At 41.7% G+C, this 15,992-nt stretch overlaps 1 protein-coding gene and 1 long non-coding RNA gene across 2 annotated transcripts; one reads left to right on the forward strand and one right to left on the reverse strand.

The window, feature by feature from the left end:
* Positions 1–4,989: 4,989 nt before the first annotated feature.
* Positions 4,990–5,331, forward strand: LOC131254128 (uncharacterized). The gene has a single exon (XM_058255134.1). It carries the CDS (start codon positions 4,990–4,992, stop codon positions 5,329–5,331), a length of 342 nt encoding a protein of 113 aa, XP_058111117.1.
* A 5,355-nt stretch (positions 5,332–10,686) lies between these two features.
* On the reverse strand, positions 10,687–11,369 carry LOC131253866 (uncharacterized). The gene is made up of 3 exons (XR_009175317.1): positions 11,098–11,369; positions 10,924–11,021; positions 10,687–10,778 (listed from the first exon to the last, which is right to left on the reverse strand). It is a non-coding gene; the product is annotated as an uncharacterized LOC131253866 (long non-coding RNA).
* Positions 11,370–15,992: the final 4,623 nt, after the last annotated feature.

Here is a 15,992-nt window from a genome sequence, read left to right on the forward strand (position 1 = left end):
AACTCCTTTATCTTCTTCGAGAGTAGAAATGAGCATACTCTCTTGTTTGTTCTCAAGGTGAGATGAATACTTATCAGACCCAGTTATTGCCTGGATTTATGAACATGGTACCATTGAATAACCCATTTTAATCATGTTTGTGTTGCAAGGTGGAATTGCGAGCTGAGATTGGATCGGGATGCTAAAAGCACGGATTTAACGTTCAGAATGCACCAAGGCAAGGGACGGATTCCAGGGGACCAAGATCGATGGAACTACATGCTGGGGATCCGCGGAAATCGAAAAACTGAAGCTCAAGTGGCTCGAAATTGGTCCAGAATGCAAGACCACAGGGTTCCCACCATCCGTTTAGCTCGAAACTTTATACATGGCTCGAGGACCAAAAACTAACCGTACACGTCAAATTTCACCCATTGGATCCTCGTGAAAGTGGTCAACTAATAGATCACCCATAAAACCACGATTTAGGGCCCACCCGTCCGAGATACTCTTTAACTTCGGCTACTACTCAAATGAAATGGACAACAAGATGGATGGTGTGGATTTTTCATAATCATTATACAGTGTACATAGTACACTTTTTGCACTAAGACTTGCATGGCAAACCGTCCTCTGGACGTCTCCTCTTCAAAAGGGAAGTTCTGTTTCTGTTATGAAACAGAGATCGCGGTCCGATCTTGTGGGCCACCAACATGCTCCAAAGGTCTGATCTAGACCGTCCATCAGAAGACCATGCTTCCTCTTATCATAGCCTAAAGGACAGAATTGCAAAAGACAGCGAGAATGGGTTCCCTGCCTTTCAAAAGTAGGACGAGCGGTGCAATAAGAAATCCAGTGGACCACATCAGAGGACGTCCAAAACTAGTCTTTTCCAACCGGTTTTTCGAGTAGAACGTAATGGACGTGGTGGATTTCTCCGATGACATCAATAATGGGCCCCACCATCCCACCAGCGCGAACAGAGCTGCGTAAGCTCTGTTCTGCGGCTGGATCTGTCGACCCAGGTGGGCCACCATGGCTGGCCAAGAGGAAGATCCGACCGGTTCATATTGTAGGAATTCCAAAATCAATCGAAGTCATGCTGATATTTGGCGGCCATGTACATTCACATGATTGTTATAGTGATCGCAAGAAGACCGTTTAACTGCCGTTGCAGCCTGATTATCTCAGTGGGCCGCATCAACGGACGACTAGAACCGACCGTCTCCGGTCGAAATTTCGAGGAGAATCTGGTGAACGGAGTGGATCTCCTGTCTGAAACCGAGAATGGGCCCCACCAGAAAAACACCATAAGAAATCCATTCCTGCTACGATTCGAACTGCGAAGAGAGGACGGCTCCAACTCCAGCAACGTGCGTAAGGAGCTTCAGCTCTCTCCCGGCCCACGTCCTTTTAGCCTATAAAAGAAAGAAAAAGTGAAAGGAGGAGAGGAGCTTTTTAGACGGAAATTTGGAGACATCCTTTGAGGCGTGAAGCGAGTTTTGTTTTTTTTTCCTTTTTCCTTTTATTTTTATTTTAATTTGTTTATTTTGTTTTTAAGAGATCCAGCCCATCCATGTCCGGTTGAACCTCTTAGCTAGGGCTAAGAGGTGAAGCTTGCAGCGTGATGTGGGACCTTTTTGCTTGTGCCTTTTGTTTAGACTGAACTGATGTTGATTTTAGTTGATTATTAAAGGAATGTTTTTCTTAGTCTTTAATGGTCTGTTGTGACTGAAATTACAATGGGTCTGCAATGGCTTTGAGTATTTCTTTTTCTGTATTTTGATTATGACGTTAGGAAACCCTGTTGTTCGCCATCGTCTCCTGGGCATGGTTGGATGTCGGTAACCTTCCTAACCTTCATACATTGTTGATTGGTTAGTAATTAGTTAATTCTGTTGTTTACTTTGTCTCATAGGCATGGTTTGGTGATGGAATCCATTCTAATTCATATACCTTTCATCTCTTTAAAATTATATCAGAAGAAGTTCAGTTTAATTTTCATGATTTTTGAAGCAGGCATAAGATCTCCCTGATCTCTACAAGTGGATCCTCTGAATCCCTAGTTTTCTTCCTCCGAATTCCTTAAGTTTTAGATAATTATTCCATAATTATTCCTTAAATTCTATTTGATTTAGATCGCATCTTAGTCTAGTTCTAGATCTGGTTATTTTCAGATAACGTACAGGTTTCAGTCCCTGTGGATTCGACCTCGGTCTTACCGAGTTTATTACTACATCACAACCCTGCACTTGGGGTGTGAGCATGTTCTCAAGGTAAGATGAAATCACCACTGGGTATGTCTCTTCTTGACCTAAATGGACATATTCGAAATCAGAGGGTAAAGGTTTTAGGTCAAGCTTCAGTGGCTTGAGGTTAGACGATAGAGGCTCGACATCAGTTTGGGGCAATTCTTCAAATTGTGGCCTCCACCAGTTAACTTCAAGTACCGGTGCAGTATTAAGCAAGGCACACCTCTCCCGAATCATGTCATCATCCGAGTCATGGGAGTGTGTCAGGCACGTCTCTAGAGGGTCGAAGGATAAGGTCAGATGCATTCTATCTTCCACGAAAGAATCAATCATGTTAATGTCGTGGAAATCGTCATCATCCTCTGAGTTTCTGCCGTGATTAAAAAAGATGTTTGACTCTAATGTCATATTCCCGAAAGACATAGTCATAACATCATTCCTGCAATTGATAATTGCGTTTGAAGTAGCAAGGAATAGGCGACCAAGAATGACGGAAATCTGAGTGCTCATGTTATTGATGGGTTCGGTGTCTAGGATGATAAAGTCTACAGGATAGTAAAATCTATCAACTTAGACCAATACATCCTCAATTATCCCTCTTGGTATACGAACAGAGCGATCAGTAAGTTGTAGTGTGGTTTGGGTGGGTTTTAATTTACCCAAACCTAACTGTTTGTATACTGAGTAAGGAATAAGATTGACGCTCGCTCCTAAGTCAAGAAGTACGTGATCAATTCGATAATTCCCGATTACACATGATATAGTTGGGCTATCGAGATCTTTGAATTTTTGTGGCACGTCTTGCTTCAGGATGACACTCACTTTCTTAGTTAAGAAGATCTTCTTTTGAATACTCTGTCGTCGTTTGGTTGTGCATAGGTCTTTCAGAATTTGGCATATAAAGGTATTTATTTTACGGCATCAAGTAGATGAATGTTGACTTTCACTTATTTTAACACCTCTAGAATATCCCGAGAGTTAGAGAGAGGTTTTGGTGCACCCAACCGTTGGGGAAATGGAGCAACCGGCTTCTCTAAAAGTTCCGATTCTAATTTTTATGGGGCATCACTAAATCCATCATTGTTGTCCTCTTCGAGTTCTGAGGCTTTTTGGGCCTAACCGGAAGGGTTTTATCAATAATCTTCCCACTCCTAAGAGTGGTGATGGATTTAGTGTGCTCCATTTGATTTGAAGTGCTTGGGTTGCCAACTTCATATTGTAGCTTTGGATTGGGGAGAGGTTGAGCTGGGAGGCTCCCCTTATTCCCAATCGTATTTTCAGCCTTACGTCCTCGTAATGTTTTGTTAAGGTCTTACAAGGCTTATAGCATACCCTGATTGAAAAGATCTTGCTTTTCACAATGTTTTAAAATCGGATCCTCTTGAGGTTTCTCTGGTTGTTGTTGTGCAGTTTGATTAAAGAAACCGTGAGGGGGAGCAGTGTGTCCATTCCTCCACTCTCTCTGTCACGTCTTTTATAGGCTGGAGCAAGTCGGCTGGCTTGGAGATGTCGGTGGATGCGAATTCTTTGCACAATACCGTGCGCACGTAGCGAAAAAACTCAAGAATGCTACTCTCGCTGGTTCTCCTAGCGTCCACCTAAAAAAAAAGAACAATGTTCCTTTGACGATTTTGGATGGTCTATAAGATGGTCGGTCTGGATCAGCCATACGATCAACGATGGTGGGCCATTACTTTCCTAAAATTCTGATTTTCTCGGACGTAATTACGCATGTGAATTCGCTGATGTGTTCGGCTGGCCTCACAGTGATGTTTTTGGATGAATCCACCCTGTTCATTAGATTCCTTACGAAAAACCAGTCGGAATTGACCGGTTTTGGGTTAGATTCGGTGTGGTCCACATGGTTTTCTTCTCCGCCATCCGTCTTACGTTTTGACGGTCAAAATCCGATACATGCTTCTTCTTAGAAAATTTCCACCTAGGTAATAGTTAGTGGACGGGGCCCAGTTGATGGATGGTCGGATTGGACCTTTGAATTGCGATGATGGCCCACAAGAATGAACCGCAGCCTCTGTTTCGCAGGATTGCGAAATCCTTGTTAATTCAAATTTGAGCGGGTCAGCGGTGGTTGACCGGTTTGACCAAATTTGGTGCACCGTGAGTGTACGTGTGTTGTGCACACGCACTCACGTAAAGTGGGTCCCACATTGTTTCTTTTGATAAATCTACACCGTCCATTTTGTTCCCCATACCATTTTAACCGTGGGGACCAAAGTTAAAGCGAACTCGACATTAGGTGGGCCCCAAATCAGGCTTTTAGGGGCTGATGTATCCTTTGGGCCACTTTCACAAGGATCTAATGGCTCAAATCTGAGGTGTACGGTTAATTTATGGTACTATGGATACGTATGGAGTTTCAAGCCGAACGGATGGTAGGAACCCCGTGATCATGCATTCTAGACCCTTTTTAAGCCATTTGAGTTTCGGTTTCTCGATTTTTCTCGGATCTCTGTCATGTAAATCTATCGATCTCGGTCCCCTGGGTCCGTCCCTTGCCTTTGGTGTCATCGGAGCGTTAAATCCATGCGTTTAGCATCTTATTTCGATCTAAGCTCATAAATACACCTTGCATTACAAACACGATTAAATTGAGCCATTAAACTTCATAAATCCAGGTAATAATTGGGGTCTAGTATGCAATATTTGACCCTCAACACAATTACATCTACAAAATTTTTCCAAGGTGATTGCAGCTCGTTTAAGCTCCATCCTTCCGAAGCTGATTTTAGAAGAGCAAATGGCCTTTGTCAAAGGCAAGTCAATAGCCGACAGCATTGCCCTGGCGCAGGAAATCTTCTGTGACTTAGATATGAAAGTCAAGGGAAGTAATCTCATCCTCAAATTTGATCTAGAGAAAGCTTATGGCTGTGTCAGCTGGCCCTTCCTAACGGCAGTTCTGCAGAAATTTAGCTTCAGCCAGGCATGGATTTCCATTGCTGAGCAGTGTTGGTCGACCCCATGGTTCTCTGTGCTCTTCAACGGGGAGTCCTCTAGCTTCTTTAAAGCTGAAAGAGGGTTACATCATGGAGATCCCCTCTCTTCCAACCTCTTTATTTTGGTCATGGAAGTCCTCAGCTAGGGCCTGAAGAATCTATCCGCATCCAGTGCTTGCGAGTCCTACAAAACCAGTAGATGAAGCCTGCCTCCATCCTATCTCCTCTTCGCTGACAACACTACCATCTTCACCAACGACAGCCGCTCCTCTATCAGAAATCTGGTAGCCTTCCTCTAGGAATTCAAGAACATTTCAGGCTTCAAGATCAATAACTCCAAGAGTAGCTTTCTTGCGTCTGCTAGGATGACGCTGTCGAGGACTCATAACATTGAAAGGTTGACTGGTATTACTTGTTCTTCCGCCCCCTTCTTCTACCTCGGTGTCCCGCTGGCCAAAGGAAGAGTCCGCCCGGCCTCCTTCCACCCCCTTGTTGAGAAAATCCAGTCCAGGATCTCGGGTTGGAAGGCTCGCTTTCTCAATCAGGCTGTCAGGACTACTTTTATCAAGCATGTCCTATCCAGTATCCCCGTCCATATTCTAGCTGCGGTTGACGTTCCCATTAAAAGGCTGCAGGCCCTGGAGTCCAAGCTCGCAGACTTCTTTTGGGGGTGGTCTGAAGGCAGAAAAAAATACCACTGGGTAAGTTGGAGAAGAATCACTTTCCCCACCAAGGAGGGTGGGCTCGGCATAAAAACTTTAAGAGAAATCTCGGCTACCCTGAGGCTCAAGAGGGCCTGGACCATTTTCTTCGCTTGTGTTCATAAAAATTCACGAGATCCAAATATTGTAGATCTTCAAATGTGTAGGGAGGAATAAGAACGACTCTAAGAATTATGTGTATGCATGGAATAAAAACGAACTGTAACATCCTGAATTTTCACTGTTTTGGATTTTCAAAAATCCTTGAAATTTTTTTATTAATTAACTTATAATATCACTTAATGACCATTAGCACTCAATGTTAGTTTATAAAAGGATAGTACCAGTAAAGAACCACACAAGTCCGATTAATCAGCCGTAGGAAGCCAACGAATCCGCCCGATCACTTGAACATCAGGTGTAGCCCCATGATTTACTCACATAGGACCCAAATCTAACCGACCCATCGCTAACTAATTAAGACAATCATGACTAAATTAAAGATCTAACCGGGGCCGAGTCAGATAAGGCCCGGATCTTGAATAATAGACCAAATCAACCCCGTTACTCTTTTAGCCTAAAATCAACGGTTTAGAGTAATCATGACCAAATCTCCACTTTCACTAGTGATAAATAGGCCATATTATGAACATAACTAATCCAAACCCTAATCATTGCCCACGAGAAATCTCAATACCTAATTCATTCCAGAAATGCCCCGATTCTCCTAACAAGCTCTAGACCGCTCATTGGTGGGCCACTAGTTCCAAAACTATAGAATAATGTCTATCTTACTGGGCTTGATGCCTCTCGTAGGAGTTAGATTAGGGAACTATCTAGAACCGCTCAACTTGAACCAAATGACAAGTGCATGAAAAGTGCAAATACCCTAAAGAAAGGAGCTGGAACTTAAGTGAATTGAGTTATCCACTCGTATGCAAAGTTGAGGATTTTGAACCGTCGGTTTATGATCAAAATTTACACATAAAGTAAGGATATTTTCCTGCTCATATCCGTATAGCTGCGGCCCCGATCGACCATCGGTGATCGTTGAACAGACTTCTAATCATATCTGTCGATCGGCTCATCCAAATGTCGGGCCGATCATATACATATGTAGATCATCATTAGGGCTAACTATCCTACGGTGTATATCAATATGTACACCCTATAGTGGGCCCTAGAGCTTAAAAAGACCCTCTCATAGGTCTAGTATAGTAAAAACCTAGCCCTTGGGGCCATTTACACCAAATCTAACATTATAAAAGGGCCTCATTTGGGCACCCCCTCTCCCCATACGATTTTATCCTAGAGAAAAGAAAGAGAGAGAGAAAGAGGAAGAGAGAGGAGCAGAGAAGAAGAGAGAGTAGGGTGGGGGAGGCTTTAGTGCTCCCCTTCATCGGTCTCCTCTAATCAAGCCCTAATGTTAATCATTTCCCTCCGCCGAATCCACCTCATTCACGATTGAAAGGTAAGAGACAAAACCTACTCCCCAACCTAGGTTTTTCTAAAAATAAATTGCATGAATCTTACCTAATTGCTTCTAAATTGATATAGGAATCATTTTTTTCAATTTTCTAACCCAAGGAGCCCCATGAGTTGGGCGAAACGTTACAAGATGCGGATTATTAATCTTAAGTGGCTTAGCACCAATTTTAGTATGAATCTAATGTTTGATGTTTCTCAACATGATTGGGTATGAAATTGATGATTGCTTGTATAATCCTTGTTCAATTCTTGTATGATGATTCCCCATAACATGTTTGATATACTAACCCTTGTGTATATTTTTAGTATTAGAAAATTTATGAAATGCTTGGTTTCCACACTAACCCACACATCACATATGCATCTTTATTTCACAAAAATGTTAGCATTTGCGTCGTAGAAAAATCTGAATTTTATATTGAGAATTATGAATGCATGACATTGCTTATGTTAGTTGATAACCCTAATTGTTGAAGTGTTATGGATTACCATCAAAACTCATGAGTTGGTCAGGAATCTAAGGAGAGAGACGGTGGTCCCGTTGGAAGGACTACCTTGAGGCTAAACCTGTGAATTTGGGCAGGTGCATATGAGTGACAGTAGTTAGACTACAGGGGTTGCTGGTACCCGATGTTATCTGTCACATACTCGCTTGAACCCGTGTTGTTTAGTCTGCTTACTGACCAATCTTGTTTTGTTAACCCTGTCTGGTCACATATACATGGAACCTGGAACACCCTTCAACCGTTGTAACCCATTGATAACTAAATTGAAACCGATCCATTGACTCATGAGCCAGACATGGTGGAATAGGACACTATGTCCAAGCTATCGGCCTACGCTGCGGTGACGAGCCTCCCCGTAGTGACCGCGAGTGATCCCTTTTCTCAGCACTGCCCATATGCTTGAAGTCGGGGATGGGGAACCCGACGGATCAAGGATCATGGGGTCCTAGCCTCGCACGTTGAGGGGCCTTGGCCTCGCAACTAGTTGAGGGTATTGATACGTGTGATGTACCAGTTTTTTCAATCTACTGGATGAACAGAATTAACTAAATACTCGGTTAACATTATTCATACATTACATTAGTTAGGATTTGGCGACTCGGCAATTAAGGTCGCAATGAAGGAGTACTGGTCATGTGCGATCGTTAGACAGAGTCGGTCGAGGGAGTGTTGTGGCGAGGTCATGCATCATATCATTTATCATACATATGCATTAACAAGATTAGTTAAGGATTTATGGATGTTTGTCTTTCATTAAATTCATAAGATAACTGATGCCTGATATAACTTAAGATTAATAGCACCCACTGAGTTGATCACTCACTCCTACTCTGGGACGGTGTTTTAAAACACCAACCTAACTCTTCAATAGCTGCAGGTAGCGATGAGTTCGAGGAGCCGAGCGGCGCTGGCATTGACGAGGAGGACAAGATGTCCTACTTCCAGTTGATGGGCGGTTCGCCGTAGATATTGTGGACGGATTTGGATCGCTGAGTAGGGGACTCAGCACATCATTCTTTTCGGACATATTATTTTTTTTGTAATTTTATTGGGCAACGCCTTATGCGACCCATAGTTATATTTTTGGACTTGTATATCTTTAGTCGCTTCCATTTTAGTAGTTTAGGTGTGATTGTGATTCATGCCCTAAGTAATTCCTTGCTGCGCATTAAACTGGATTAAACTTAAAACAACAAAATTGGTCATAAGTGATACCCGGAAACTTGGGAGTTGAGCGTATGCACGACCCCCAATTTTTAGGGTGTTACACTCTAACACGGAACCATCTGCTAGGTATTTGACAGGGGGCGTTTGAACAATAATCTATCACATCTATTAGTGCTCACAGGTCAATACGGGGAGGCTTATCACCCAATGTTTTGCCAACATGGCGAGCTCATCACCCAATATTTTACCTATGTAACAGGCACGTCACCCCACTGTAAGCCGATAATTCGAACACAGTGTCCCATATCACCATGTCTGACTCATGGTCGGGTCAAGCGAACTAACCGGAGCTAGCTCGGTTCATGTACACCTTTAGTCGTAAGAATGTTTCAACGTACTTCCGTACTTCCTCTCCGCGTAGCCTACTTGAGTTTTGTATCCACCTCATCTTGTGTCATGTGTGCAAAACTAATCTTGCAAAGCGGATGAATGGGGTGAATATCTCTTTGTGGTTGGCGACCTGGCGTCTTCCCTATGGTCCCATTTCTCCTCTGTTCTTTCGATGGCCCTCCTTCCTAACCAATCGGCTGGCCTGAGAACCTCCCAATGGTGGTCCATGGCCAAGGACTCCTCCCTTCTGGGCGTCCTGAGAGGACTCACCCTAGCCCTGATTCTCTGGGAAATATGGACCGCCAAGAATGCCCTCCACTTTGAAGGGGCCCGCTTTGACCCTTCCCAAGCCATTCACAAGGTCCAATCTTGGCTCTTTCACATATCAAGCGCTTTTCCCCTTCCCCCAACTAAGAACCAGGCCGATAGGGAAGTGGTGAAGGATCTCTGGCTCACTCCTCTAGCTGGCTCCCGCACTTCTGTATCTTATGTCAGATGGGAAAAACCCCTCAGGGGCGCCATGAAGCTCAACGTTGATGGCTTGTCCAGGGGAAACCCCGGCCCTTCTGGCAGTGGGGGAGTTTGTAGGGATGACAAAGGAATTTTTCAGTTTGCCTTTGCTAAAGGGTATGGTGTCGGATCCAGTTTCTAGGCGGAAATGAAAGCTGTAGTCCATGGTCTCACCATCTGCATAGAGCAGGGGTTCTCCACTATTGAGGTTGAGAGCGACTCCCTATTTGTGGCGAATATTTTCTCCAAAGCTAGCACCCCTCCTTGGTATTTGATTTACTAGAAATACGTACCAATTTGACCGTATTAGTTCTGCGGGTGACATATCCATAAGGTACATTCCTCGAGAGGCAAACAGGGTGGCTGACAGTCTTGCTCGCCGGGGTAGCATCAATCAGCAGAACAAGATTTTCCATGTGTCGTCTGATTTCCCGTCCCTTTCCCGTGGGGAGCTTGTCCTTGATAGGACAAGGATTGGTGTGGTGCGCACGTCTTACGTCCTTTTTCCTTTCTTCTCGATATGATAGGAGGGCCTCATGGATTGGACATGAAGATAGTCAGATTATAAACCTTGAACATACTTCCAGTGGACCCCACTGTCAATCCACCATTCAGCTCCCTGATCATAGAAAGTACAAGGCATGATCAACCATCCACGTTTACAATTCCTGGAATGTGAACCATAATAAGATAATAAACACAGGAGTGTTTTGCTAGAATACACCTGATGATCACATTGCTATTTTTTCATCGTGCGACCTTCTGCTTCTCGAGCCTTTCATTCTCTTCTTCCAGACGTGAAACCTTGTTCTCCAGCTTGTTCGTGTACGCCTGCCACAATGAGAAATAAATTCTCAGTCTAAAAAAAACAGAAAATGGAAGTAATTGGTTTTCAAAACAAGCAACCTGATTTTGACAGACAAACAGACAAATAAAGTGCTTATACACTGCACAATTCTTCAGATACTGCTCCTACCTGATTGATGGCACAAACAGCAGGAACATTCATATCAAACAGCACTGAGTAGATTGTCTCTTTCAGTTGTCTTCTAAATGCCTTAGCAGATTCAGTATCTGAAGAAAATGAAAAATAATAATAATAAAAAGGTATCAGTTTAACTGAAAATGCACCCAAATAAATTGAACGTACCCTATATGGTTGACTTCATTTCTCCTTTCAATCATCTATCCATTACTATTGCCCTTATCAAGGAGAGATGATACCATTACCAGTTAAACTTCTGATTCCCACTGGGACACTATGCTAACTACACTTTGGGCATAACTTCCTCAATTGGGTCGGGACCACATTCTTTTGAAAGATAATACAGCATCTATTATAAATCTATAGAACAAGCTCCCATCTCATACAATCATAAGCAGAATTTTGCATTGTGAAAACATAGAGAAGCTTTAAAGAAACCACAGCATACCTGCAAGAGAGACCCCTCAGTCCATACTCGGCCAAACCTAGCAATTTCCCAGTCCATCTAGTGGACCGCAATGTAGTTTTTGGATGGCTAGAGATTAGCTAGCACCACATGCACCCTGGCCAAAAAGCACCTCCATATGCAGCATTGTGCAAAATCAGGTGAGTATGTAAAGCACTAATAATATCCAATCACCCTTATAAAATCCATCAGTAAAAAATGCCTAATTCCCGTAAGTTTGCTCCAGATTCTTAAAGAGTGACAGTTTGCAGCTGAAATTTTCCAGTCAAACAGTCTCTTGGCAACAGTATATAAAAAGGCATATCTTAACAACATATTCTAGTAAAGCTAACAGATGAAGCTAAATTCCGGATCGACTACAATTAATTACAATGTTTTTAGATACATAATCAATAACAGAGAATGAAGAGAATAAACAACTATGGTATGAAATGGTAGAGAATGACGAGAATAAAGAACTAAGATATGAAATGGTGGAGAACGAAGAGAGATGAAAAGGTATGGTACAATCGAGTTTCCGTACTAACTGAAATCCGTACTAATGAGTTACCATTCCTCATTAGGCTCATCTTATTTCTTTTATTGAAGTTTTGTTTGATTTAACAAAGTGGAGGGGCTTCCTAACTATCAAGTGTCCTTAGGGTCTGATACAATCAAGGAATTCAATAACAGTAATAGTGACCGTAATGGCCAACCTTATAGCCATCACGATACAAGTTGTAATATTCGTTACAGCCCTGTAACAGTTGAAATTCTCTTAAAGGTGTATCGGCCCATTATGGGCTCGAATTGGTATGTAATGGGCACGTTATGGCTTCGTGTTGGCCTGTTACAGGACCATAACAGCTGTTACGCCCATTACAGGACCATTATGGGCTGTTCTTTCTTTTTCTTTTTTTTCTTTTTTTTCAAGTTGGGGATTACAGCACCACATTGCGTAACGGTCACAACCCTTACTGCTACTAACGGCCATTATGGCTGTAACTCAGCCATTTTTAATACCATGGATACAAGACATGAACACATCTGAAAAATTCAATGGCTTTTGTTACCTCACAGAATAAAACATGTATCCGGACACTCTGTATCCCCTGTAAAGTTCTGTATTAGTTTGTCCATCCATAGTTCTTCACAGGAGTGAAAGAAATGTTTAGAGATCTCATTCATTGCCAAAAATTAAACCTTTATTAGATAATTTTAAGAAAATTTTACAAGAACCGGACATACTACGCCACAAATACTGCTTTCTTCACCAAATCACACCATTTCCAAAACAAAAGGGCCAGGAACAGAGAAATCATTACCAGATCCGATCGAAACCACGCAATTTTAGCAAATACAACCAAAAGAATCAGACAACCACAATCTCAAACAGACCGAATTCCAGATCTAACACTAGAAACACTAAAAAAAAACACACAAAGGCCACCACCAGATAAAAAATTCCACACATTTCAGACTCTAAAACAAAGAATCCAAATCATGACCTAGAATCAAATATAAAAAAACACATAAGCATTTCAAAAACAAAAATAAAAAAGTAAAGCTCCAAACAATGGGATCCGAAAGGAAAACAGATCTATCCGCAAGAACCGGATCAAAATCCGACGAAATCTCTCAGAATCAAGAGATATAAGCTGGATTCAGATTAAAATAGATTAAGCACCAAAAATTGAGAAAAAAATTTGAAAAAATAAACCCTAAGTGGAGAATATTTGGAAAAAAGCTCACTGTATTTCAAGGATCTAATGATCGGAGAGAGAGATGGAGAGAGATCCGATGAAGACAAGAACCGAAGATGGAGGAGGAGCTTTTCTCCTTCTATGGAGACGGATATCCCTGAGAAGAGAGAGAGAGAGAGAGAGAGAGAGAGAGAGAGAGAGAGAGAGAGAGAGAGAGAGAGAGAGGAGCTAGGGTAGGGTTGGGTTTCGGTTGGAAAGGAATGGTGTGAGAGGACTGTTTAAGGGGCGCGGATTGGGTTCCTACGTAAGGATGCTGGGTGGGGCCCATCACCATGATTGTGGGAAATCTACACCGTCCATCCATGCGTGCCTGTCGAATTTATATTTCAGAAATAGAATTTTAGCCTCAGTTCCTTAGGCAACCGAGGCTAAAAGGCAGAAATTTGGCCTCGGTTCCTATGCAACCGGGGCTAAAAAGTCCAATTTTATCATTTTTTTTTTTTTTCAGAATTTTCAATTATTTGAAATTTCTCAATTTTAAAGAGATTTCCAATTTTTTTTTTCAAGATTCTCAAATTCAAAATTATTATTTTTTTTTTTAAATTCTTAATTTTTTAAAATTCTCAATTTAAAAAAATCATACTTTTGCATAATTATCATTTTTTTTATTCTTAATTTTTTAAAAGTTCTCAAAATTTTTTAAAAGTTCTCAAAATTTTAAAAAATTCTTAATTCTTAAAAAATTCAAAATTCAAATCTTTTTCAAAACTCTCAATATTTTTTTTTCAAAATTCTCAATTTTTTCCCAATTGTCTCCATTTTTTTCCAAAATTCTCAATTTTTTCACAATTGTCAAAAATTTTAAAAATTATTAATTCTTTCAATATTCTCAAATTTTTTTTTTAATATTCTTAAATGTAGACTTTTGGCATTGGTTCTAGGATATAAAGTAGACTTTTGGCCTCGGTTCCCATGTAACTGAGGCTAAAAAGTAGACTTTTCGTCTCGGTTCCTATGCAAATGAGGCTAAAATGTAGACTTTTCACCTCGGTTCCTATGCAACTGAGGCTAAAAGGTAGACTTTTCACCCCGGTTCCTATGCAACTGAGGTTAAAAAGTAGATTTTTCGCCTCGGTTCCTATGCAACTGAGGTTAAAATGTAGACTTTTGGCCTTGGTTCCTATGCAACTGAGGCTAAAAATTAGACCTTTCGCCTCGGTTCCTATGCAACTGAGGTTAAAAAGTAGACCTTTCGCCTCGGTTCCTATGCAATTGAGGCGAAAAAGTAGACCTTTCACCTCGGTTCCCATGCAACTGTGGCTAAAAAGTAGACTTTTCGCCTCGGTTCCTATGCAACTGAGGCTAAAAAGTAGATTTTTCACCTCGGTTCCTATGCAACTGAGGCTACAAATTACACTTTTCGCCTCGGTTCCTATGCAACTGAGGCTAAAAATTAGACCTTTCGCCTCGGTTCCTATGCAACTGAGGCTAAAAAGTAGACCTTTCGCCTCGGTTCCTATGCAATTGAGGCTAAAAATTAGACCTTTCACCTCGGTTCCTATGCAATCGAGGCTAAAAGTAGACCTTTCGCCTCGCTATGCAATCGAGGCTAAAAAGTAGACCTTTCGCTTTGGTTCCTATGCAATCGAGGCTAAAAAGTAGACTGTAAGGAGAGCAGTTGTTCAACCTAATGGTGCAAATCCTGTCATCCTCACAACCGTATGAATACCAAACATGTATGCTTGCACGTCCCAATTCATTATCTTTTATTTTTATCCCAAGTAGAATATGTTGTGCCAGCTTTGTAGACATTGGCAATCTATCCAACATAAAAGCTACATGGCATACGCATAAATCAACCCCATCCAAATCATTGTCCCACTGTGGACAGGAAGCTGCATTGATCCAACAATTCCGATCACCTGAAATCATCCAAAGGATCCTAATTCAACTGGCTAGTTTAAATGGTAGAGATCGTCTGATCTTTACTATTTTTGGTCCATTCTCCCATCGACATTGGGGTTGACAATCTGAATAGTCTGGATTAACGTATGTACGCTAGATGTATGGTGGATGAGTATGTGGCAAAAGCACACAGACTCTTGACCTAATATTTTTGTCACACATGTAGTTAGCTATGGAAACCTCATTAGGGTGGTTAGGGGAAAACGAGGAGATAGTTTGCTTGAAGGGAAGTGATGGGGGGCCTCTTGGCAGGAGCTTTGAGTTGGGTGAGAAGTCATTTCTCATGTTTGGACCATATCCTATCGTAGAAAACCAAAAACCACCAGTAATTACATGCCCATGAAAGCTTGTCAATGTCTTTCTACGGTGCAAAAACGACCTAATAGCAATTGACATGAAAATCACAGGCCCGACTAGTCTACACCACTTGCTTTACACACCACGTAAAACACAGGTGATGTTCAGGGCCCACCATGTTTTTATATGTGAAATCCACTCCATCTATCAGGTGATAACTGTTGTGTTCATTGTACAAGCTAGAGATTAGGCCTGATAAATAAATAAATAAATAAATAAATAAAAGTAAAATAATAAAATTTAAAAGTAAGATTGCACCTAAAACCTTTAAGTTCACACGTTTCAGCCCGCTTGAGTGTTAGACTGCGGTGGTTTATGTATCTTTCCTTCATCCAGGTGAGTCAAACATGATGAATGAATTTGATGAAAGATATACATCATGATGGCCCCACACACAAACCTATAGCTATCATCCCATCCCTATTGTTTCCTATGTTGTGGCCCACTTGTGCAGTGGACCTGGTTAATTTTTGGCTCCAGGTACTAAAATCACATAGTTGGTCTGATCGATGGAGTGGATTTTACATCTACAACATGATAAGCTCCAAAGAGCTCGGGTGTTTCTGAGCTTGCATAAAGCAAGTGTTGTA

This window comes from Magnolia sinica, chromosome 8 (genome assembly GCF_029962835.1).
Source record: "Magnolia sinica isolate HGM2019 chromosome 8, MsV1, whole genome shotgun sequence".
Taxonomy (NCBI): domain Eukaryota; kingdom Viridiplantae; phylum Streptophyta; class Magnoliopsida; order Magnoliales; family Magnoliaceae; genus Magnolia; species Magnolia sinica.